Raw genomic sequence first — 25,548 nt, forward strand, 5'->3', positions numbered from 1 at the left:
CTGCTATTTTAATGTAAATTTATATTTCAAGTTTTAACTAGAAATGTCACATTCATAATGCTGGGATTGCTTTGTTCAAACTGAGGGAACACACATACTGATAATGATGCACCTTGTAATGCACTGTAAATCGCTTTGGATGAAAGCGTCTGCCAACTGTGTAAATGTTTATGGAAACTGCAGGCCAAATAAATAAATGATAGGCTACATGTGTAAAGATGCGTAAAGAAAACAATATACAATGTTGAGCCTTAAATACATAAGAATCAACATTGCCGTTATAGATGAAACATGCACACATTAACTACTGTATAAAAATGTCTAAAAATGTTTGGCTTGATTAGTAACTAAGTGGATTAATTATTTTTATTGAATTATTTTTATGTGCATAATTGACTGTTGGCTAATTAAAAAATTTTTACATATTTTTTTTATATATATATATTTTTTGGACATCTTATCAAACATAAAAAAATTGAGATTAGACATAGAAAATGAGCCACTATGTTCCAGACAAAGGTTTGCTAAATTTTTATCTCTGGCATAAAAGATCAAACAAATCTATGGTTTCTGTCTAAATGTTAAATTGAATGAGCTTTCAACTTTTGTGTGAACAGTTCGATAATATTCATGCATTAATGTGCAGAAAATACACTGAACCAAATAAAATTCACAATACCTGTATATATCAATCAATGCTGTATAACCAAAGCTGACACTACACTGTCAGAAAAAAAAATGTAAAAATATGTAGTCTTAAAATATGCATGTCTTAAAATTAATCAGTTTGTGCACTGATATAGACTTCATTTGTGTATAAAGTAGTACCCCACTATGACTAAGGGTGCTTGTCAGCTTACTATATTATAAATGAAACATATGCTAAGATACAACAAAATGGTAAATATTATCATCGTAAAAGTAACCCCGTAACAGTATTTTTAAATACTTGTGTGTATTCACACTTGAGCACATTCTCTAATCATTTCTAACATATTTTGATTTTGAGTTGCAAATGAAGTTATATATATATATATATATATATATATATATATATATATATATATATGTATATATATATATATATATATTGTATATATATGAATACCACACATCATATAATGTTTAAGTATGTTTACACGCTAAAATGCCGGGATTGTGTGACGTTAGATCCAGGTAGGGCAGGGTTTACTGAAGCGTTGCCGCACTATTGGCCTGACAGTCCAAACGAGTCTTGATTTTGGCCTTGTGAGTGAATGAGACATTGGAAGCTGACGCTAGGGCTGCATGATAATCGCATGCGATTGTCATGCACATCTCATCAGTAAAGCCAGTTCCTTGATTACAAGTACATTTCTATTACCTGCTTTCAGATGGAGCAGCATTTACTAAACAAAGCCATAATTAACTGACAATCGGGGCATTTTTGCAATTAATTATCATGGACGTATCACAGTTGAAACTTGCACTGCCCAATGACCCTCAAGACTGCAGAAAGGGGTGAAGCCGCCTCCGCTATAATAAGTGCCTAATATTATAGGTCTGAGCTGCACAACCTCAGAATATATATGACCGAACAAGAATGCAGCCATTCTCAGCTGAAAGTGCAGTAGCTTACGCAATGTCTCGTTCCTTTCTCTCAGGAAACCAAGGCTAGGATTTTTCAGTAGCGAATATTCAAATAAATTACTATTTCCCCCGTTATAACGCCGTTACCATTACTTACATTAAAATGTTGCATGTTACTTTAATTGATCTCATTGGAGCGATTTTCACCCAAGAAGGCTCTCTCAGCCAGACAGGCAATGTTTTTCTCTACTCTGTGTGTGTTGGGGGTGGGAGACACATAACTGATGATGATTGGTATATGTGTCTTAGAGGGAGTGGGATAACCACATAGCTGATGAAGATGATTGGCTTAATTTTCATCGTTAGCCAATCAGAGGCAAAGTTCATATACAAGCATGCACAGTCAGTCCGAGCAGTCTCAACACTGGAAAAAAGTCTGGGCATTGTTGCCAACTTGGTGACTTTGTAGCCAGATTTAGCAACTTTCTAGACCCCTTTAGCAACTTAAAAAAAAAAACTGAAAAAGCGATTAGGGCAAATCTAGCAATCTTTTCTGGCGTGGTTGGAGATTGACGTGAAAGCATGCATTGTTCTCTCCTCTCAACAAGCAGCAGGTGCAGTATAGGCAGCCTGGTTTTCGGGCTGCAGTCCGTACGAGTCGCACACACCCTCAATGACAGAATGATGGCAAGTACAACGATGTCAAAGGTAGCGGTCTTAAACAAGTATAATAAGCACTACTTTTTTCATCAGTGAGGTGAACTTTTGCCCATGTCTATTGCAAGTAATTCTGATCTAATAAAGCACCTCACATCGTCACATGCTATCACTAAAATAGTGGTCACCCTTAGGGTCCATTTCATTCATTAAACAGATTTAATATTGGGGCATCCAAGTTATTTGAAATATTTGAACTTTTTTTGAGTAACGCAATAGTTACTTTCCATGGTTATTAGTTACTATTATAATGATGTTATGCAGTTATTAACTCTGTTACTATTTGTGAGAAGTAACTAGTAACTATAATTAATTATTTTTTAAAGTAACGTTCCCAACACTGGTTACAATAGTAACGGAAGACCTTTCTTCAGAAGCTGACGATCTGGAAGATTGTATCACATAATGCCCCGCTAGCAGCGAAAAGATTCTGCCTCAGCGGATATTACAAAGAATTAGTACAAAGTACAATAATAAGCTAAATCTGAACAAGATGGTAGCCAACCAGGCCCATATACAGTGAGGAACCACCCACATATAAGGGCAGGGCCGGAGTGGGGCCACTTTTCAGCCCGGGAGTTTCAGGCCCAAGACCGGCCCACTTTTTCCATAGTGTTATTCCAAATTAGCACTTTTTTCAAATTGGGCAAATAAAGCAACAGTTCAGCTCTTATAGTTTTTATTAATATCATGGTTAAACAAATAAGGTAAAAGTTAAATAATATTTAACTTGAGAAGTTAACAAAAATATTCCTCTAGTCTACACTCTAAAAAAGGCTGTGATATTTTTGACCAATAATAGGTAAATATTGGACAAAACACATGCTGGGTTAAAAATAACCCAATGTTGGGTTGTTGTTATGCAACCATGGATTATAAACGCAACAGTTGGGTTAAAACAACCCAGCATTGGGTCAATTTTAACCCAGCAGCGTGTTCTGTCCAATATTTACCCATTATGGGTCAAAAATAATCCAGCCCTTTTTGGAGTCTATTCCACAAGGAAAGGTTGATAAATTATTAGCGTTGCTAATGCTATGAGGCCTATGATTAATCAGATGCAAATAGAAATATAAAACCCAGTCCTAATTAAAAAAGAAAACAATTTGACAAAAAAAATGAATCCAATATTGGGTAAATATATAGCATAACAAGTGATTTATAAGCTTTTATTCGGCTGGATATTTTTGACTGGGAACACAAAAGGTGTTATAGGGTTCTGAACACAACCTGAGGGTTAAATAACTTTAATTCATATTGTTTTCTCATGGCCTCCTCATTTTCAGCGAGGAACTGGCTTATCTACTGCTCAGAAGCTGCTTGCATAATATTTGCAAAGTCTATGAATCGCCATGTATACACAAAAGGCTAATATTTTAACAAAAAAAAAATTGTCTTGTAAATAGTTTGAAAACGGCATTAGCCGAATAATTACGTTGCTAATGCTAATCATTACTAGGCTTATTTCTCCTTACGTTACCTGTTGTTGTCACTTTTGTTTGTCCTCTTGAAAATAAATCTGTAAGTTTGGCACATTTGGCAGCATCCTCCTCCAATGGATTTTTTCTTCAACCTGTTTTTACGTCCTCCTACTATAATTGTTATGGTAGGGCCGGCCCAGCCTACGGGACAAAAGTTTTCTGGGACGTGCTATGGACCGAACCAACTCTATGGGAGGGGAGGGGAAAACTCCCTCACATGGTACAACCCATGCAGAGGCTGCGCGCTGTCAACGCGAAACGTGTGAAGTGTAATTTAAGAGAAGATAGACTCACTAACGTGACAAATGCAAAAAAAAAAAAACTCGACCGGCCCAAAAGTGAAGTGGCCCAACGGGAATTCTCCCGGTTCTCCCGATTACCCACCCCGGGCCTGTAAAAGGGATCATAATCCGCATGACGGTCCGGCTATCTAGCCCTCAGAGCTCACTGGCAAGGTAGCAAAGGGTAAGCATAAATGAATATAATACATTCACCCAGCGAGCTGAGACCAATGGTCTAAAGTAAATACATTTCACAAAGAACTCAGGTGGGATAATCACGAAATCAGGATTTGTAGAGGTATCAAGAACAGATTTTGGCTGAGTTGGAGTACTGCTCTGGTTTTCAAAATAGGAATGGATGATTAATTAATATGTCCTCATTAGAAATATTAACCTCCAAATTACAGCCATTCAATTGGAGGACAAAATTAAGGACATTGACTAGGGGCAATCTATCATGATCTGGTGACAAAAGAAGAAACAAAAAATCATCAAGTCCCCCCTGAAAACCAAGATTGAGCATGGCATCGCCCCAACTTACCTGATGGGCAAAGTTGTAAAAATACTCCACATACATCTCCATAGTCCGACAATCTTGGTGGAGGTGGAAGAGCAGGTGATGCTATGAAGATAACATGTTCAGGTACGGTCTTCTGTCACGTTCAATGTGGTGAAGGACAAAGGAGATAAAAGAGACGAGCAATATCTAAAAACCATAAACTTAAAAAAAATGTACCGCTAGGAATAACACAATAAACATTATAAACATAAACGAGACTGGAAAACAATAGGAAAAACAGACAGAATATAGGGGAGCTGATGAGGGTAACGGATGACAAGTGAGGAGGGTATCAGACAATAGGCAGGTAAGGGGATGTGGAGGATTATGGGAAATGGAGTCCAGATGGATGATAAATGGAAAAAACATGGAAAAACAGGCAGGCAGCCAGACTGGAGCTGAGAAAATCTGAGTTTGAGAACTAGTATGCATTATGTTTCTTATAGTGAAAAATGGCAGATAGATGCAAAACCTGCTAAACTTGGTCAAAAATTAGATAATAATATTAACCAGATGCTCTCAGCACGCATTATATTTCTGGTTCAAATTCAAGTAATCCCGGCCTCAGGCCATTCAGAAATACTGTTTTGTTTGCAGAATTCATATATTAAAAAAGCTAATTTATCTGAGCTCATCATTTACAAACATCTAAAAAGGAAAATTAAAAAAAAAAATATCCAGTGAAAAACAATGTTGCATCAGAGTGGGTGGTGAATGGGTTGGTCGGTCTGATTCAGATACTGTATAAATGAAACAACAGTAAAGAGATCAGATCAAACTCTTAACATGATGAGACTTTACTCATGGCCTATGAGACAGAAGATCATGAGACTCAATACTGCTTTCCTGCCATTAACTCTTCATGCATCAAGACAAAACGCTCCAGACATGAATACAATATCATGTATGTGTTTTTTTCATTGCTGTCAGTATGGACTGTGTTTCTAAATCTGCTGGTGATCATCTCCATCTCTCACTTCAAGAAGCTTCACACTCCAACCAACATGCTCATTTTCTCTCTGGCTGTGACCGACCTGCTCGTAGGACTTATTATCATGCCCTTGGAGGCAATTAGGTTGATTGAAACATGTTGGTACTTCAAAGACACTATCTGTAGATTGTTTTTATTTATTGTAGGATTGCTCCTCAATACATCTCTGAGTAATTTAGTTTTAATAGCTGTTGACCGTTATGTGGCTGTGTGTCACCCTCTGCTGTACCCACAGAAAATAACAACAACTAGAACAATAATTATTATCTGTGCTTCCTGGTTCTACTCTTCAGCTTATAACATTTCAGTTATTATAACTACATCACAAAGTAAATACACGTGTTATGGAGAATGTACAGTTATCATAGTTTTTGCCTGGACAGTCATCGACCTGTTCCTGTTTTTCCTGCTTCCTTGTTCTCTCATTATAACTTTATATTTGAGAATCTTTTATGTCGCACATCAACAAGTGAAAGTTATAAACTCTCTGATGAGGAGTGGAAAACATCTAACAGAAGGTTCAGTGAGGAGGAAATCTGAGAGTAAAGCCGCTCTGACATTAGGAATCATTGTGACAGTTTATCTGTTTTGCTGGATTCCCTATTATATCTTAACTCTAACTCCAAACACAAGACTGACTTCTGTTATAGCCTATTTTATGTTATGGATGGTGTATATTAATTCAGCTCTGAATCCACTCATCTATGCTATATTTTACCCGTGGTTTAGAACGTCAGTTAAACACATCCTAAATCTATCCAAAATATTTAAGCCAGCATAACTTCTACTGGTTCTGTTTATAATAATAATAATAATAATAATAATAATAATAATAATAATAATAATAATAATAATAAAGTGTCTGGATTTACTATCATTGTTCAATCGGTCAGTGGAGTTCAAATCAAGATATTACGCTTACATTTGGCACGGGCTTAAAAGAGTTCAGTGGTAGAGCATTGTATTAGTAATGCATAGAGAGTTGGGCACTCCCATGCAAATGTCAACCTTATTATAAAAACAAAGTTTTCAACCATACTGAAATTTCAGATGCCAATATTGTTGGTTTTATTACACATGAAACATCTCATCTTAAAAGATTTTTTAAAAATATTTTCCATAGATAAGTAAGTGTAAATTTTAGAATGGTCATGTGCATAATGTTGCTTTTTTTCTCATTAATGCACGTACAAAATAAAATAAAAGGCAATCCTTTCTTCATTTGCTGGGTATAATTGCATCTGCTCTCTTTGAATTCACCGAATTCCCACAAAGTAACATGTCTCCCAAAAGCGTATTTCCGTTTTTTGTCACTTCCACAAAGCTTTAGAAAAAAACTGATGGTTCAATATATAATAAATGCATTCTCTGTAAATGTATATTTCAACTTTTGAATACAAATGTCACATCCATAATAGTAGGATTGCTTGGTTCGAACTAAGGCAACACACATACTGATAATAATGTATAATGTAGCTTGTTCTGCACTGTAAGTTCCTTTGGATAAAAACATCTGCCAACTGTGTAAATGCTTATGGAAACTGCAGGCGAAACATAGAAATTATAGGTTAAATCTGTAAAGGTAATAAAAAACAACATAAGTACTCATAACATAAGTAAGATTTTTTATATTAAATACATCAGAATCAACACTGCAGTTATAAATAAAACAAGCATACATGCACAATTACTACAGGCACAATGGGTTTCATTCACTTAGCATGCATATGCATGAATTTGTGCATGAAATGTGCGTAAGGACCTTTTAACAAACAAATCATGATTTAACAAAAACTTTCACACTAAAATTTCTTCTAAATGAATCCAAAAATGTAAGAACAACTTTTTGTATGAACTTTTTTTTGTTTGTTTAACTAAGCATGCGTACGCTCAAATTTGTGCGTGAAATGTGCGTACACATGCTTAGTGAATGTGACCCATTGATACCATTCCATGAAAATGTCTTTTATAAGCCCTATTCAGATGGATAATTATTTCTCATGAGCCGTGGATGTTGAGTTTATAATTCGAAACACGTGGAAAGGACATTACATGATGATTCACATGGCTTGGATACTTGATTATATGTATATGGATACTGTTGTGTAATTAAATATATTTTAAAACTGTATTTAGCATTTGTTGCAGCTAGAGATTTTAAGTTTTTGTGATGTGTTTATATCTGCTCGTACTTGCTGTAGTGGAGTGATGATGAAACTTTTGTCCCAATTACTTCTGATCATTCACTTATGAATTTGTAAATGTTTAACATACATATAAAGCATAAATCTGCTTCACTGGTGCAGAATAAATGTGAAGCGCGTGACCATACAGTGCCTTTCGGTGATCTCAAAGAAAGTGCAGAATGACTTTTGCATTGATCCTCTTTTATAAACACAGAGTAGTTGATTAATTATTTCCAATTATTTTATCTGCATTATTGACTATTGGCTAACTGAACATTTCTCACATGAACGGGCAAGACATGACACTGGCCTTCATGAAGAGCCACTATTGCATCAGTCTGTCAATCTACTTACATGTGATTTTGTTTCACACTTTTAATGATGCTTTGGTGGATTAGATGAATTTTGACACATTTTGAACAACACAGTATAACAAATTTAATTGATCTTCAGAGTTTACTGTAATTGATTTCTCAGAAGGTTATTTTTATCTTGATCCTGACAGTATAGGAGTAAATAACCAAGAGGACAAATTTATATTACTGTGATTAAAATCCTGCCTTATTCCTCTGATTAAATTAAGAAATTAATTTTAGATCAGACTGACTACATGCATTTAAATATGAAGATAACAGGTAGAAAACAAGATGTAGATGTTGTAGAGATGAAAGATAGAGAAACAGTTGGTTTAACTTCTAAAATGAGAGAAAAAATCTCTGAGACAGAATGTGCCCATGTCGGGAAAACTGGATAAAAGACGAGAAATGTGTAAATGATAAAAGTATGTATATAGTACTATAGGTATGTTAAATAAACAGAGTAGCTTACTAAAGTTATGTAGTTGTGTAGTTTTGCGTGTGTGTACTGTGGCCGCCATGCTAATGCTAGGCTTATGATGACATACATGCTTTTGTTCTAATGAAACTGTGATTTATTGAAGCAGGTGTAGTTGTCACAGGGTGACTATTGTAGCGGCAGAGATTGGTTCCGCCCGAAGATGGTTTCCGCCCAGGCCCCATTCGACGACACACTCTTTCACTTGCTGGTTTCCAGGGCAACGCAATCGGGACCTTACGAGCCACAGGTGAAACAAATCAAAAGAAGCAGATTGTGATTGGAGGCTGGGTGAGGATGACACACAATAAATAGCTCTGCAGGAAATACAAGAAAGGGCGATTGACACGGGAAAAGCTCCTTTGCCAAGGGCAGAGTAAAGACACGCACCTTTTGAAGAGCCCGAAGGCTCTGTTGATCCGGGCTGCGCTGGGAAGCGAGCGGAAAGAGGACAGAGCCACAGGAGGCGAAAGAAAGGCATGCTGTGGATCGATTAAAGGAGCACCCCAAAGCGTTGTTGGTGTGCAGTGTTGATGTGCAGTTGCTGTACTTGTCCGGTGTACTTGTTGTGGGCTGTTTATCTCTCTCAGGCTGAAGCTGGCGTGGCTGTGTAGACTTCGTAAACCTTAAGGGTTGGAGAACGAACGGAGAGTGCTGGAAACTGAAACAAAACAAAGAAGAGAAAACGGAGTTAGCGTGAGTGTGTACATGCATTACAGATATTGTGGCGTAGGAATTTGCTGTGTAACCCTGTTGGGAGAAGAGACGTCCCGTTTGTATGGCTGGAGTCGATTTGCCTGTGTGAACCAAGAAGGATGATATCAGAACGAAGCTTACAGTAGTTGTGAGTATAGATATTGAGATTGAAGAAGCACTTCATACTAACCTGTCTTTATAGCAAATACCTCCAAGGAAAAGAGGACGGCCCTACCCCTAAGCTAGTGTGGTGGGTGAGCCGAAGGAATATTGGCTGGGGCGACTCATAGCGACCCATCCACAGACTGGGCCGTGTTAATCATCGCCGAGCAAACCCCAGCGGAGTGGAGGAAGGCGGGTGTCCTAAGTGTACACTTGAGTGCGGTGGGTGAGTCTTTGTGCTGTGGAACTTTCACTTTCGACGTGGTGCTGTGCATTGCTGTGTGTCTTGTCAGAGAAAACCCCCGCCCTCGTACGCCTCGCCGAGGGAGAACAAAGAGGCCGCCGGTCCCAGTGTGACCATTCAGTATATGTTGTGAGCACGCTCCAGGCGTATAGTAACAGTGTGGTGCCCAGAACGGTTCCTTTCTTGACATCCGAGTGGATTAAGGAGTGGCGGTGAAGAGCTGGAGTACTAACGGTTGTGTGAGTACGACCAAGGGTTACTGTTGTTGATACCTTCACCTGTATAATACTTACCGTTGCAGAGGGAGGGAGGTGTAGCAAATCCCGTCTGTCCCAAGGTCTCTTCAAAGGGGCGCCCCTGTCCGGTGTTCGATCGCCGAGTGGCGAGGAGAGGGCAGCGCTCGGCCCGGTGAGACAGTACGACGTTTCCCCCTCTGTAACTGCCGAGATCGTTGAGAGGGTCCGCCCCCGACGCCACATTGGAACCGTGTAACCCCATCTGGCATATCGAGGAGATCAGTTGTCCCACCGCCTGTAGAGAAAGAGAGAGAGAGAGAGTGAATGACACGAGGAGAAACTGTGTTCATCCCGTACTTATTGTACGTTGTATCCAGCGGAGAGCCCGCAGCCTGTGGAGAGAGAGAGAAAGCAAATGAAACGAGAAGAATTCTGTCTGTACCGTACTCATTGTATGTTGTCCCAAGTGGAGAGCCCGCAGCCTGTGAAGGGAAAGAGAACCTGAAGAGGCTGTTATTTTAAGTTCCCCTTTTCCCCTCCCCTATTTATTTTTTAAATAAATTAAATAAAGTGTATTTTAATATTACTCTTACCTTGTGTGTCTGGTCATTGGGGTGGCTTTGGAAACCTCCTCGAGGTGGAAAAAGGGGCGTGACCTTATTAACATCTGGGTCCACCCCGACCTGTGACATAGTTGTGTGTTGGTATGTTTTGATAATAGATGCATTTAGGCTAGGCCCACCTTATTTTCTCTGGGCCCACCTATATTGTGAATCCTGGCTATGCTAGTGGGCTGCACAATATATAGTTTTATATATAGTTAATCTTCAATTGGGTGTGTGCGCAACTTACTTCCGTGTTTCTGTTAACCATAGTATATTGCTTCCGGTTCTGCTCTACTTTGACATGGTGCTGTTTTCATACATGAAGCTTTCAGGAGCTATCAAAGATGAGAATAACTGATGTCCATTGGGTATGCTTGTTAACATCTTTAAAAAAAAGTCAAAGAAAATGTATTAACTTTTTTGATACAATATAGCTTTTGACAAAGGCATTTTCTTCTGACATACATTCAGATAAAAAAAAGAAAAAAGAACATAACACAAATAATCCTATGAAGAACAATAACAAGTTAGAGCACATGCTGATAATCGGAAGTGATCAACCCAGTTTTCCGGTTTGGTCTCTTGACGTTCGACATATATCACAAAGTCACATTGCATAACATACAGAGCATGTTTTTCAAAAGAAACACTATTTTGGACCCCTTTTCCAGTGGCACGCTATATAAGAAAGGTTTTACACAGAAGAAGAAAATTACAGATGTCTGTGAGAAATCAAGTGAGCTATACAAAAATTGAGTTTTTATAAGTCATCTGGTGAAGTCATCCAGTATTTCTCATATTGCAATATACAGTAAATCACAGAAAAACCTAACATTGCAATGCAAGTTTCCCCCACTATCGTGCATGCCAAATTGTATTTATTAGCTACTGACCCATCAGCACAGGTTAAGTCAATAAAAAATCTACTGTATATTTTGCTGATATGCTCTGATATGATATTTTTGTTAATATTATGCCTAGAATTAGTCACAGAGGTTGTATGCTTAGTTAGTTTATAACTTAATAATCTGAAAGTTTGATCAATTGTGCATTATAATAAATAATATGTGCAACAAATGCATATAGAGGAAATGAATTTTGGGAAAAATGCGAATAATTGCTTTAAGTGGCTAATTCAAGGTGTGCCCCTACATTTTCAGCTTGTGCTCCTAAAATTCAGTCAGGGGCTACAATGCTCTTAGTAAAAAAAAAGTTTGTTTGAAACCCTTTCTGTAATGTATGTATCAATCAATGCTGTATAACCAAAGCTGAATCTACATTCTGACTTCTAAATTTGCACTTTTACAGCACCTCAATGTTCTGAACAATATGAGAGATTTTTTTTAAAAAGGCAGAAAATTTACTTTTTTCAGAAAGCATAAAATAAACCACAAAGGAAATACAAAACACGTCATCATGTATCAGAAGAGTGGGTGGTAGTGTGGGCTGGGAAGCCTGATCCTATAACTATAAAGGACTAAAACCAGACAGAAACAAATCCCAAACAGAAGAACTCATGGCGTATAAGACAGAAGATCATGAGACTCAATACTGCTTTCCTGCCATTAACTCATCATGCATCAGGACAATACGTGCCACACATGAATACAATATCATGTATGTGTTTTTTTCAGTGCTGTCATTATGGACTGTGTTTCTGAATCTGCTGGTGATCATCTCCATCTCTCACTTCAAGAAGCTTCACACTCCAACCAACATGCTCATTCTCCCTCTGGCAGTGGCTGACCTGCTCATTGGACTTATTATCTTGCCCTTGGAGGCCATCAAACTGATTGAGACGTGTTGGTACTTTGGAGATAATTTGTGTGAATTTTATTTAGTGGTCATTGGACTGCTCCCCTCAGCATCACTTAGTCATTTAATTTTAATCGCTGTTGATCGCTATGTGGCTGTGTGTCACCCTTTGCATTACCCGCGAACAATAACTACGGCTAAAACCATAATGAGCATCTGTATCTGCTGGTTTTGTTCTACAGCTTATAATATTGCCCTTGAGAGCAGCAGTAAACAATCTGACTTAACCAAAATGGATATGTGTTATGGAAAGTGTACTTTAACAATAAGCTATGCATGGAGAGTCACTGATCTGATCATGTCCTTGCTTTTTCCTTGTACTGTAATCATAACTTTATATATGAGGATTTTCTATGTTGCACATAAGCAAGTGAAAGTTATAAACTCTCTGTTTAAGGGTGGAAAACATGTAATGAAAGGTTCACTGAAGAGAAAATCTGAGGGCAAAGCGGCTCTGACATTAGGACTTATTGTCACAGTTTATCTGCTTTGCTATATTCCATACTTCATTTTGTCTCTATCAGAAAACACAGAAATATTTCTATCGCATTTGTTTTATTATGGATTGTATATATAAGCTCTGCTGTAAATCCTATAATCTATGCTTTATTCTACCCCTGGTTTAAAATGTCAGTTAAACTCATCATAACTCTTAAAATATTTCAACAAGCATCCTCTCTCGTAGACATTTTTACAGATTATCAGTCATAATTTTTGTTTTAGTTTAATTTTATAACATGTAACTTCCCTGACATTTTCGTTGCATGCCAATTACATTTATGTGCACACTGTCTCAGTAGATCTCACACAAAGACACCCAAAAACTTTGGTGTATCAGGGCCCTTCAGAAATGAACACATTTCAGTCAGTCACAATTTTCAGTCATTTTTTGTATGCATTGATAATGTGTCAAGTAAGAGATACATGTATTTATTTTTTTTTGTTATAGTTCTTTATCATTTTAGATTGTGCACAAAGATAATCTAAAGGTCAAACCAGGCCTTACTGAAAGATAGACTGCAAAAGAATTAGGCATGTGACCACTAAATGTTTTGTGATTTATTTTACATTACTTTACAAATAAATAAACCATAAATAATTTTATCCAGCAGTTTATTTTCATAAATATAAAAAAAATGGGTTTAAATGGTACAGTGCCACAAAACACATGCAAACTATAGCAAACACAAGCTACATTAACCTTTAACATTTCTTGATGTGGGCACAATGAAAATTACTACTTTATGATGCCTAGTCCACAATATATTGCATGCGTTTGTAAACATCTTGTATATTAAAAGAAAAACAGTATCCTTTTCACCAGTTATCATCATCATCATCATAGCCTGTCGTCTCGTCTGGGACATAGGCCACAAACAAAGTCTCTCCAGGCGTCTCGGTCCTTGGCCAGTCTTTCCAACTGTCCCCAATTTTGACCACTCTTTTTGATGTCTGCCTCCAGCTCCCTTCTCCAGGTTATTCTGGGACGACCTCTTTTCCTCTTGCCTTGCGGATTCACCAGTTAGGCTCATCTTTTGTGTTTCAATGAGGAATCCTGTTTAATTACAAACTTTGATTATATTCACTGTTAAAGTGTTTAACAGGTTTTTATGTGCTTTTACCTTACTAACCTTTTACCCTGCCTTACATACCTTAATAACAACTATATTTAAATAGGCCTACAAATTACACACTGTGTAGCACCAATACAGTATAAAAGAGATGTCTGCTAATGTTTATCATTGTTCTCAGCAAGAAGATGAATTCTTATCAGGGATGGGAGACCAAATGAACTTTTTTGGTAGCAATGTCCCGGTCACTAAATACATTTATTGAAATCATACTTTTAAAAATATTGTTAAATCAATTGTGATGTGGGCTTATTAAAAGGTACCAATTAAGCCCATGCTAGACTTTTGACTATTGATAAAATATGTTAAGTTTATATTTTAAAATATAATGAATCTTGCATTTTATTAAATCATAAATAAACCATGACAATGTTTATTTATGTGGTGTAGCATTTAAGAGTAGTGAAGTAAACAGCAGATAATAAACTACTTGATCCTTAGTCATCTGTATTGGTGGCTTTCCCTCTCTCAGGATGTTTCACGGTATGTCAAGGGTTGCTCAGTCTGCGCCATCAGGAAATTGGTCCCTCTTCCCATACCTCAGCGGCCCTGGTCACACCTAGGCTTTGACTTTGAGACAGACCTGCCCAAATCCCAAAATAATACCTGCATTCTAGTCATTGTTGACTGATTCTCCAAGGGATGCAAACTAATTCCTCTGCCCAAACTCCCTACCACATTTGAGGCTGCTCTGGCCCTCTTCAATCATGTTTTTTGAAATATTGGTATTCCTGAGGATAGTTTCTGAATCGGGGACCTCAGTTCATATAAAAGGTGTGGTGCGCCTCCTTCAAACCCCCTAGGAGTAACTGTGAGTCAGGATCCCACCCTCAAACCAACGGCCAGGCTTAGCATAACATCCAGGAGATTGGACGATACCTACGCACCAACTGCCACCAGGACAGCTGGAGCCGCTTTCTCCCCTGGGCTGAATATGCCCAGAACTCCCTACACCAATCTACCATCGGCCTCACTCCCTTTCAGTGTCTCCTGGGATAGCAACCCCTGGTCAGGTGAGCCCTCAGTGGTTCCAGCTGTCGCCCATTGGTTCCATCAGAGCGAGGGTGTTTGGGACTCGGCCTACGTACAACTCCAACAGGCTGTGCGGAGGCACCAAGAACAAGCCAATCACAGTCGTTCTGACACTCTACTATACCAACTCGGTCAGAAGGTATGGCTATCCACCAGGGACATATGCCTCCGCAAGCCTTGTTGTAAGCTGAGTCCCTTTGCTTAGGCCCATTCACCATCCAGAGGCAGCTGAAAAAAGTCACTTACCGGCTCAACTTACCACCTCAGTACAAAATCCCTCCATCCTTTCACGTTTCACTCCTTAAGCCTTACACTGATCCAGTTTCTCTTCCTCCCACAGACTCCAACTCCGAAGTCGTACCTCCTTCTCCCATTCCTGAAGAAGACGAATCCATTTACCGGGTCCATATCATCTTGGACTCCTGACGACGAGGTCCCCGACTAGAATATCTGGTTAACTGGAAGGACTACGGTCCAAAGGAACGTTCTTGGGTTCCCCGTGAGGATATCTTGGACACCTCGCTTCTCACTCAGTTCCACTCCGACCATCCCGTCCTCGCTGCACTCTCCCCTTTCCATCGCTGTCAAGAGCTGCCTCGGGAGGAGGGGTACTGCATCACCTTCATCATCATCCTCATTCACTCCACCCACTTGCTCTAACTCACCCTTTATATTCTGTTCACCCACTGCCACTCCTTGTCTGGTCTTGTCAGTGATGATACGACTAAACCTCTCTACTCACCTCGAAGACTTACCTGTCATTCCCTAGTTGCCATCGGCCCCCTCGTTCCATTCCTTATCTTCATCTTCGGATCCTCGCCACTCATCTACAACCACAGAGACACTATTATTCATAGCTAAGTTCCCATCTGAAGAACTCAATCATACTGCTTACCATTATCCATTTGATTACAACTGTGTTTCAATAAACTTAGTTAAACTTACCATTTGACTGCCTGCATTTCCATGTGTGTGTGTGACAATTATCCTCATAAAATCACATTTATATTGCTGTTTACTTACCGGGTTGAAGCACAACCACCACATGTAGCTAACTTTTAACACAATTTACCCTAAGTTATATTAACATTTACAGATAAACATTATTTCATGATAAACATCTTAATAAATGTCTGTGGATATTAATTAATTATTTATTACCTCCGGGAGCTGTCGCAGTTTGATACAGTTAACGCATGAGTAAATGCATATATAAACAGCACTTTGTCAACAGCCATTTCATAAGCTATACCAACAAAATATTAATTATTGTGACATAAAATACCAGTTTAGAAATTCAATGACATATAAGCGGTTTTGTTTGTTACTTTCCTGATAATAATCATTAAATTAATATTTTCTTCACTCTTTCAGACCCCTCTATTACTTTGTATGCATAAAGGGGGTGATTGTTATTATTATATGGGTTTGTTCAGTTGAATAGTGTTCTACTTGTGTCAAACAGAAGTATAACAGTAATTAAAAATCGGTTCAACATATCGGTTATTGGCCACATAAGCATAAAAAAAAAAAAATCAGTATTGATCGATCACTACAATGCTCCAAAACCAAAGCTGAAACTGCATGCTGTCTTCTAAATTTGTACCTTTACGGTACCTCGCTCTTCTGAAAATTATGGGAAACATTCTTAAAAAAAGGAAAAGAATTTAATTTTTTTCCAGACAGCACAAAATAAATCACATAGAAAATTTAAAACACGTCATCATGTATCAGAGAAGTGGGTGGTGTGGGCTGGGAAGCCTGACCCTATAACTATAAAGGACTAAAACCAGACAGAAACAATTCCAAAACTGAAGAACTCATGGCCTATGAGACAGAAGATCATGAGACTCAATACTGCTTTCCTGCCTTCAACTCATCATGCATTAAGACAATTCGTGCCACACATGAATACAATATCATGTATGTGTTTTTTTCATTGCTGTCAGCATGGACTGTGATTATGAATCTGCTGGTGATCATCTCCATCTCTCACTTCAAGAAGCTTCACACTCCAACCAACATGCTCATTCTCTCTCTGGCTGTGGTCGACCTGCTCATTGGACTTATTATCATGCCTTTGGATGCTATCAAACTGATTGAGACGTGTTGGTACTTTGGAGACCATTTATGTGGATTGTATTTAGTGGTTATTGGACTTCTCCCCTCAGCATCCCTTAGTCATTTAATTTTAATTGCTGTTGATCGCTATGTGGCTGTGTGTCACCCTTTACTGTACCCTCAGAAAATAACTACTGCTAAAACCATATTGAGCATCTGTATCTGCTGGTTTTGCTCTACAGCTTATAATACTGCCCTTGTGAGCAGTAGTACACATTATGATTTCCAAAAAATGGATATGTGTTATGGTAAGTGTACTTTTACAGTTAGCTATGCATGGAGAGTCACTGATCTGATCATGTCCCTGCTGTTTCCTTGTACTGTAATTATAACTTTATATTTGAGGATTTTCTATGTCGCACATCAGCAAGTGAAAGTTATAAACTCTCTGTTGAAGGGTGGAAAACATGTAATGAAAGGTTCACTGAAAAGAAAATCTGAGGGCAAAGCAGCTCTGACATTAGGACTTATTGTCACAGTTTATCTGCTTGGCTGGATTCCATACTTCATTTTGTCTCTATCAGAAAACACAGAAATGGTTTCTACCACATTAGTTTTATTATGGATTTTATATATAAACTCTGCTGTAAATCCTCTAATATATGCTTTATTCTACCCCTGGTTTAAAATGTCATTTAAACACATTATAACTCTTAAAATATTTCAACCAGCATCCTCTCTCGTAGACATTTTTACAGATAATCAGTCATAATTTTTGTAAGGAGGGTTGATTTTAGTTTAATAAATAGGGTATCCATTACACTCATGTACCTTTTTAAGCCTACTTTTCATTCTTTTATTCTGCTATTTTCTTAAGCAATCCAGAGATGTGGTACTTCTCTGACATTTTCGTCGCATTTGCCAATGTTGAGATTGCACATTTACAGTATCTGCACACTGTCTCAGTAGACCTCACACAATGACACCCCAAAACTTTGGTGTGTCAGGACAATTTTCAGTTATTTCTATTGTATATGCATTTTGTCATGTCCTATAAATGGAAAAATTAGTTTTATATGCATGTGCATAAAGCTAATCTAAACCATAAGCCTTACTGAAAGATAGACTGCAGAAGAATTACACATGTGAACACTTAATCCTTTATGATTTATTTTACATTCATTTACAAATAAATACACCAAAAATGATTTTATACCACAGATTATTTTTATGGATTAACTTTTTTTTAAAGATGGGTTTAAATGATACAGTGCCAGAAAACATATGCAAACTATAGTCAACACAAGCTACAGTTACATTTCTTAATGTGGGCACAATGAAAAATTGCTGCTTTATGATGCTTAGTCCACAGTATATTGCATGTGTTATCTTATTTTAAAGGAAAACAGTATCGTTTTCACCATTTAAGCCTATATTGTGTGTTTCAATGAAGAATCCTGTTTAAAAGCAGACTTTGATTTTCACTGTGACAAGTTTAATAATTATTTGTTTGCTTTCTCTTTAGCAACCTTTTACCTGACCTTACATACCCTAATCACAAATATATTTAATTGGTAGCTAACATTAGTAAAAAAAAATATATGAAGAGTTTCGTGGCAAAACGAGATAACTCTGTTTTTAACATTTATTTCAAAACTGCCGTTGAATTGTTATTAATTGGAATGCACAACCAAAAAACAAGATTTCTGAAAAATAAAAAAAACTTTAGTTATCTCGTTTTGCAACAAAACTCTTGATATAGAAATTTTACTTATTTAAAAATTATTGTTTGTATATAAATATTAAATTAATCATGTTTCATAATGCAATCAATAAATGACCGAAGTGCTCACGAACCAGATTGACTGCAGAGGTCAAATTCCAATAAGGGTGGGTTTAAATACTTGGCAATCAAAAGCAGCAAAAGAGTTAACAGTGCCCTTGTGTGTACATTTATTAAATAACACATAATAACTTTAAGTAAATGAGCTAGCTTCTGCAATTAACAATAAGGCATTTAACCCCCTGGGGTCCAAAAACGCGGCGCCACGTTTTGACGTGTTTTCTCCTTATCATGGCAGAATCAACTTTATATACTCCATCACTTTATATACTCAAACACTTACGTGTTTGACATCATTTAAAAAAGTGAAGTGTCTTCTTTCATTTGTGTACATTCAAAATAACAACAGATCTTTGTGTTTTTGTAAAATAAAGAAAATAAACAGGGTGTGCATTTAGACATTTCTGTCTCCGCCAGCTGTCTCTTAAAACACGTTAGAAAAATCAGTTGAAACTCCGTGAATACTCGCCACACAAACATGATACACATATCCAAAGAAAGCCTGAAATGTCTACTTATAAACAAGCTAATTATAATCAAAAACATATATTGCCTGTTTATATAATCTGCATTGAAGAAAAGACAGTGCAGTTTTTCCTGGCTGACTACATTATCTCTAATGCAGTCACGCCCAGAGGCGGTACCCGCTGTTCACATGGTAATGAACAGACGAACAGTTCAAACAATGACAAACAAAGTGTAAAGTTTTATCAGATTTAAAGCTTTTACCACATGTTTAGATGATAAACTTTATACACACACGTGAGGAATATCTTCATTTATGTCTGGACATTAATGAAGAGAAGCTTTTATATTTAACATTACCTAAGAAGAAGAACAATGAAAGACACACTGGAGGAGGATATATTCCTGAAGTAACTGTAAGACATTTATCCTCATTTATATTTGCTATCATGTAATATGCTTATGGCTTGTGCAGTTCAGCCTAAGGGACCTCAGCAGACTGCACGCTTTGGATTGAAACATTTTTGCATTGTTTACAAACGAGGAGGCGTGAAGTCACGAAATGGTGGATAACTGTTACATGCCGTACAGTGTTTAACACAGAAATTCACTTTCGTATCCTTCATGGCAACTTTGAGTAAGGCTGCACTGCAGGATCTTTTAAGTGTGTGCTGTATTATGATTCTATATATTGTTTACATGCAACGCAATTCCATACAATGCGCTTTACAAGCAACACCGTTTTTATGAGCGCTGCAGTGTTTACGCGGAGATGCGAGCTCACGCACATAGAAGCCATATGCGATGTGTTTTTAAAGTTCATACGCGCAAACGCATTAAAACAACAGAAGCTAGACGATGTGTATCTGAGATGTTCTGAATTTAGTTTATCTACATGATAGTTTATCTGAATGTAGTGCTGTCAGTGATATTTACCCATCAGTTATGTGGTATTTCTTTGGACAATTTATGCTAACAGCTGTTTATAACTCTCTTACAGGTCTGCATCCCTCTTATCAGTACAAAACTATGAAGTGGAAAATCATATTCACACTTTTTGGACATTAAGTTATATGGTAACATGAGCAGCTCTGTTGTGTATCAGTTTCTTAGTTTATACAAGTTAAGTTTTTGAATAGAGTTTGTTTCCAAATAAACTGAAAATATCCCACTGGCCGTCATTTCTATTTTGATTATATTGTTAACTTCTTAATAAACCACAAACAAACATGTATATATTCCTTTTGTCCTCTACATTCTTTACTGTAGTTCCCTCTCACATTCCTGCCTAAAGGCCCATTATGCAGCTCATTATGCGTCTTTTGTTTTTCAGCTGTCCATCAATCCTTCTCGCATACTGCCCTTCTAAACAAAAAGTGTCTTACAATTTCTAAATCAATATATTGTTTTATGTGAATGAATAGGCAGATTGATTTTCACAACGTTTTAAAGAGAAAACTCTAGACTACTTGATTCTGTTTAGAAAAGTCTTGGGAAAACATGTTTAGTATGGGTTTTGTGGACTTATATCAGTGACTTAAAAATGTAAACGCCACTTTTTTTCTAAAGCCACGCACATGCATTTTTCTCTCAAAAAATACAAACATGTACATACATGTAGCTCATATAATATTGTAGCCCAGTTTGTGCTGAGTTTGTTATAAGACACTTGCCATTATTATGTTACAGCAACTGAAAAAAGACCAAATGTAAGACCATGTCAGAACCTCTGCCAGTGTCCTAAAATGGTCGGACCCCAGAGGATTAACAGATGCATTAATCTAGATTGAGTTACAAAACCAGACACCTTTTCACTACGACTGAGGCAAAAAGAGTATTGAAAGTAAGGTACCTGTAGAAAACAGCTTTATTCATTCTGCTGTGAGAAATATCTATGTTGCATGACTTGGGACTTACATTTAGGCAGTGTTCTAAACTTTAATGATCTGTTTTAGCTGTGTTTTTTAACTGTGAATGCATAATTGATCAATAAAACAACATGTCTGAGATAATCTGTTTCTCTCAGACACAGCTATGCTGTAGATAACGTGCTTATAAAAAATAATTATTTCTAAAAACATAGTATTCACACAAATTGATATATGATGAAAAATTCAGCATTTTAATATATATACTCCTAAGACCCGAGATTTGGTTTATCTTTTTTCAGATTTCTACCAGCTATTTTGAGGTTAGGAAGTACCAACAAATATAATAACCACGCACTGAAAAAAGATAGGGATGTATTAATTTGTTTAAGTTGAGGTAAGAACATAGTAAAATATTGTAAAACTGTGGTGTTTCCTTTAAAGATAAACAAAGCTTCTTTAAAATTGAAATATGACAAAAAACAAAACCATACTGTAAATGATTAAAATTATTACGAAATCTATTTTTTTATATGTTAACTCCAGGGTCATGCTGGATACCACCGGGGGTGTATACATCACAGTTTGAGGAGCTCAGATGCAAAATGCCAACTTGTATTATACGTTCAACAGATTATTTTGTTTCAAATTTGCGATTCCAGGCTCAGGCCGTTCAGAAAAGTTTAGTTTTTTTGGCAGAATCTATTCAGAGTCTGATAAAAAAGCTAATTTACAAAAAAAACATGTAAAATGCAATACAGGGTTTTGCATCTGAGCTCATCATTTACAAACATCTAAAAAAGAAAATGTAAATGTCTATTGAAAAACAATGTTGCATCAAAGTGGGAGGTGAATGGGTTGAGTCAGTCTGATTCAGATTCTGTATAAATGGGTGAACAGTAAGGAGATCATTTCATTTTTTTAACAGGAGGAGACTTTACTCATGGCCTATAAGACAGAAGAACATAAGACTCAATACTGCTTTCCTGCCATTAACTCATCATGCATCAAGACAAAACGCTCCACACATGAATACAATATCATGTATGTGTTTTTTTCAGTGATGTCAGTATGGACTGTGTTTATGAATCTTCTGGTGATCATCTCCATCTATCACTTCAAGAAGCTTCACACTCCAACCAACATGCTCATTCTCTCTCTGGCTGTGGCCGACCTGCTCGTAGGACTTATTGTCATGCCCTTGGAGGCGATTAGGTTGATTGAAACATGTTGGTACTTTGGAGACACTATCTGTACACTGTTTTTAATTACCATAGGATTGCTCCTCTCTGCATCTCTGAGTAATTTAGTTTTAATAGCTGTTGACCGTTATGTGGCTGTGTGTCACCCTTTGCTGTACGCACAGAAAATAACAATGACTAGAACAATAACTACTATCTGTGTTTCCTGGTTCTGCTCTTCAGCTTATAACATTTCAGTCCTTATCAATACCTCACAAAGAAAATACATATGTTATGGAGAATGTATAAATTTAATTACTGTTGCCTGGAAAATTGCTTACCTGTTCCTGTCTTTCCTGTTTCCTTGTACCATCATTATAAGTTTATATTTGAGAATCTTCTATGTCGCATATAAACAAGTGAAAGTTATAAACTCTCTGATGAGGAGTGGAAAACATCTAACAGAAGGTTCAGTGAGGAGGAAATCTGAGAGCAAAGCCGCTCTGACATTAGGAATCATTGTGACGGTTTATCTGTTTTGCTGGATTCCTTATTTATCTTAACTCTTACACCAAACACAAAAATTACTTCTGCTATAGCCTATTTTATATTATGGATGATGTATATTAATTCAGGTCTGAATCCTCTCATCTATGCTATATTTTACCCCTGGTTTAGAACGTCAGTTAAACACATCCTAAATCTATCCAAAATATTTATGCCAGCATAACTTCTACTGGTTTTGTTTATTATAAAAATTATTAAGGTTCTAGATTTACTAGTATTGTTCAAATCGATCAATCAAGATATTACGCTTACATTTGGCAGGGCTTAAAAGAGTGGTTTGCCATATTACTAATAAATGTATAGTTCAATGGAAGAGAATTACATTAGCAATGTGTAAGTTAATGTTTGGGTACTTTCATGCAAATGTCAACCTTATGAAAAGTAAATATTTTACCCAAAGTTTTTAACCATACTGATATTTAAGATGTCAATTTTTGGTGGTTTAATTATTCATGCTATGTCTCTGTTAAAGTTTTTAAAGCATTTTATCCAGAGTTAAGTACAAATTTCAGAATTGTCACGTCCATAACGTTCCTCCTTCATCATTCATGCGCATACAAAATTCAAATAAAATAAACATGAAATGTTCTTTAAAGAGACATCCTTTCTTCATTTGTTGGGTATTATTGCACCTGGTTCATGCCTCATCTAAAGTAGAAAACATGAGTAGAGACTGATATTTTTCTGATGTCTGGACTCTATTAAAAGGGATTTAGAAAAACATAACCATATCTTTTAATATATTGTTAATAAAGGCAATCTCTGTAAATTTATTTCCCTTTAAGTCAGTCACTACGACGTCACGTCTCCGTTCCTTTAGGGAACGAGGGTTACATACGTAACAGAGACGATTTCAAGTTATACAATGTCATATCCATAATGTTATATTGCTTAGTCCGAAGGGAATACACATACTGATAATAATGTATAATGCAGGGCTCCACATTAACGCTTGTCCACTACAACTTTACTTTTATTTTTATAGCACATTTAAAAAAACACCCGAAGTTGACCAAAGTGTTTCACAAGTTCAGGGACTAATCACATCTACTCACATAAAGTCATTACCTCTTCTAGTGTCTAGTGCAATATGCCCCATTGTGAGATTGTCCTATCATCAGCCTGTGAGATAACCGATACACAATAGCATCGGGGGGCAGGGTTTAAAACATTCCTTAATACATCTTCCTTTATGGTCATAAGAACAATACAGGTTTGTAACAACATGAGAGTGAGTAAATTATGACAGAATTTTCATCCTTTATCATACATCAGCACTGTGTGCAAGTGTCACGGAGTGACTCTGTGAAAGGGCGGAACAAAAAGTGAGCGAAGATCAGTTCCGCCCGGACGCTATTCTTTAAACACCCGCCACTTCCGGGAACCCCGCAAGACCGAAATTTGGGCAGGATTACTCACAGGTGTGTTCACGAATGTTGCGATCTATGATTGGACCATCGGGTCGGGAAGAGGAATATATAAAGGGCATCAAGAATACAGGAAGTAGTTGTTGTTTTCCGGCTGAGTCTGCGGGGCGAACTGTTCGTTTGGGGCGAAGCGAAGAAGGAGATTGCGTTGGAGGACGTGTGGAACTTTGGAGTTGTAAAGTGACAGAAGGAAAAGGGGCAAATTAAATACAGGTTTGGATGTAGAAGTGTGGATAATGAAGATGTTATGACGATGTGTGCTGATTGTAGGAAGTGAAAACTACTTACCAGGAATACTGTTGGAAGACACGGGGTTCAACAGACGCCATCTTGGTCCGGCCAGGACCCGTGTGAGTAGCTGCCACAGAAAGAGGAAAGTGAGATTAAGTTCTTCGACATTGTGAGTACATTGTATGCTTAATTCAGATCCTTATGTCTTACCTGTATACGGAGTATTAGAGACCTTTTTGAAGTTGTGAAGCTGTGTGAAAGCGGCCCCACTGTAGGAAGGACCGGTGGGTGAGCCGAGTACAACCCCATTAGGGGAAAGCAGCTGGAAGCGGCCGTGACGCCTACTGTGGCCTACCTGCTGTACTGTGTTCTGGAGTTCCCCGAAGGAAGGAGTCTTCGGTCGGAGAAGTACGGTGCAGACCTTAAAACCACTGAGTGAGTGAAGTGCTTTGTGAGAATTTGTCTTTGAAGCGTGTACACTGGAGCATTGCAGTGCTGTGCCGTGTCCCCGTTCTCTGCACTTACTCCGAGGCCGAAGGGGGAGACCCTGAGGAGAAAAGACGAACGCTACGTCGGCAGGAGCCACCTTTTCATTATTCTCCGTTCTCAACTTCTGACCCCTCGCCCGCTGGAAGTAACGAGGTGAGCACAATCTGCAACGTACACGATAGTGTGAGAAAGAAAGATCTGTGATTTGAAGTGAATGGTGTGTGTGCATTGACTACTGTGGAGTTCTTCAGGAAAGTGCGCCCCTGTCTAGATCTCCTACTCTGTGGAATTAGAGGAGAGGAGAGGGAAGCGTCACGACCCCAGTTCATCAAGATACAGGCCAGTTTTACCCGCTGTCGACACAGACCCACCTGGAG

At 37.6% G+C, this 25,548-nt stretch overlaps 2 protein-coding genes and 2 pseudogenes across 2 annotated transcripts; all 4 read left to right on the forward strand.

Moving 5' to 3' along the window:
* The first annotated feature begins 5,410 nt into the window (after window positions 1–5,410).
* On the forward strand, window positions 5,411–6,379 carry LOC129446152 (trace amine-associated receptor 13c-like). Its single transcript, XM_055207108.2, has one exon. It carries the CDS (start codon window positions 5,411–5,413, stop codon window positions 6,377–6,379), a length of 969 nt encoding a protein of 322 aa, XP_055063083.2.
* A 5,698-nt stretch (window positions 6,380–12,077) lies between these two features.
* On the forward strand, window positions 12,078–13,087 carry LOC129446612 (trace amine-associated receptor 13c-like; annotated as a pseudogene).
* Window positions 13,088–16,735: 3,648 nt separating this feature from the next.
* Window positions 16,736–17,872, forward strand: LOC129447101 (trace amine-associated receptor 13c-like). The gene has a single exon (XM_055208694.2). It carries the CDS (start codon window positions 16,862–16,864, stop codon window positions 17,870–17,872), a length of 1,011 nt encoding a protein of 336 aa, XP_055064669.2. The 5' UTR covers window positions 16,736–16,861.
* A 1,911-nt stretch (window positions 17,873–19,783) lies between these two features.
* LOC141368911 (trace amine-associated receptor 13c-like) lies at window positions 19,784–23,187 on the forward strand (annotated as a pseudogene).
* Window positions 23,188–25,548: the final 2,361 nt, after the last annotated feature.

Source organism: Misgurnus anguillicaudatus, chromosome 12 (genome assembly GCF_027580225.2).
Source record: "Misgurnus anguillicaudatus chromosome 12, ASM2758022v2, whole genome shotgun sequence".
Taxonomy (NCBI): Eukaryota; Metazoa; Chordata; class Actinopteri; order Cypriniformes; family Cobitidae; genus Misgurnus; species Misgurnus anguillicaudatus.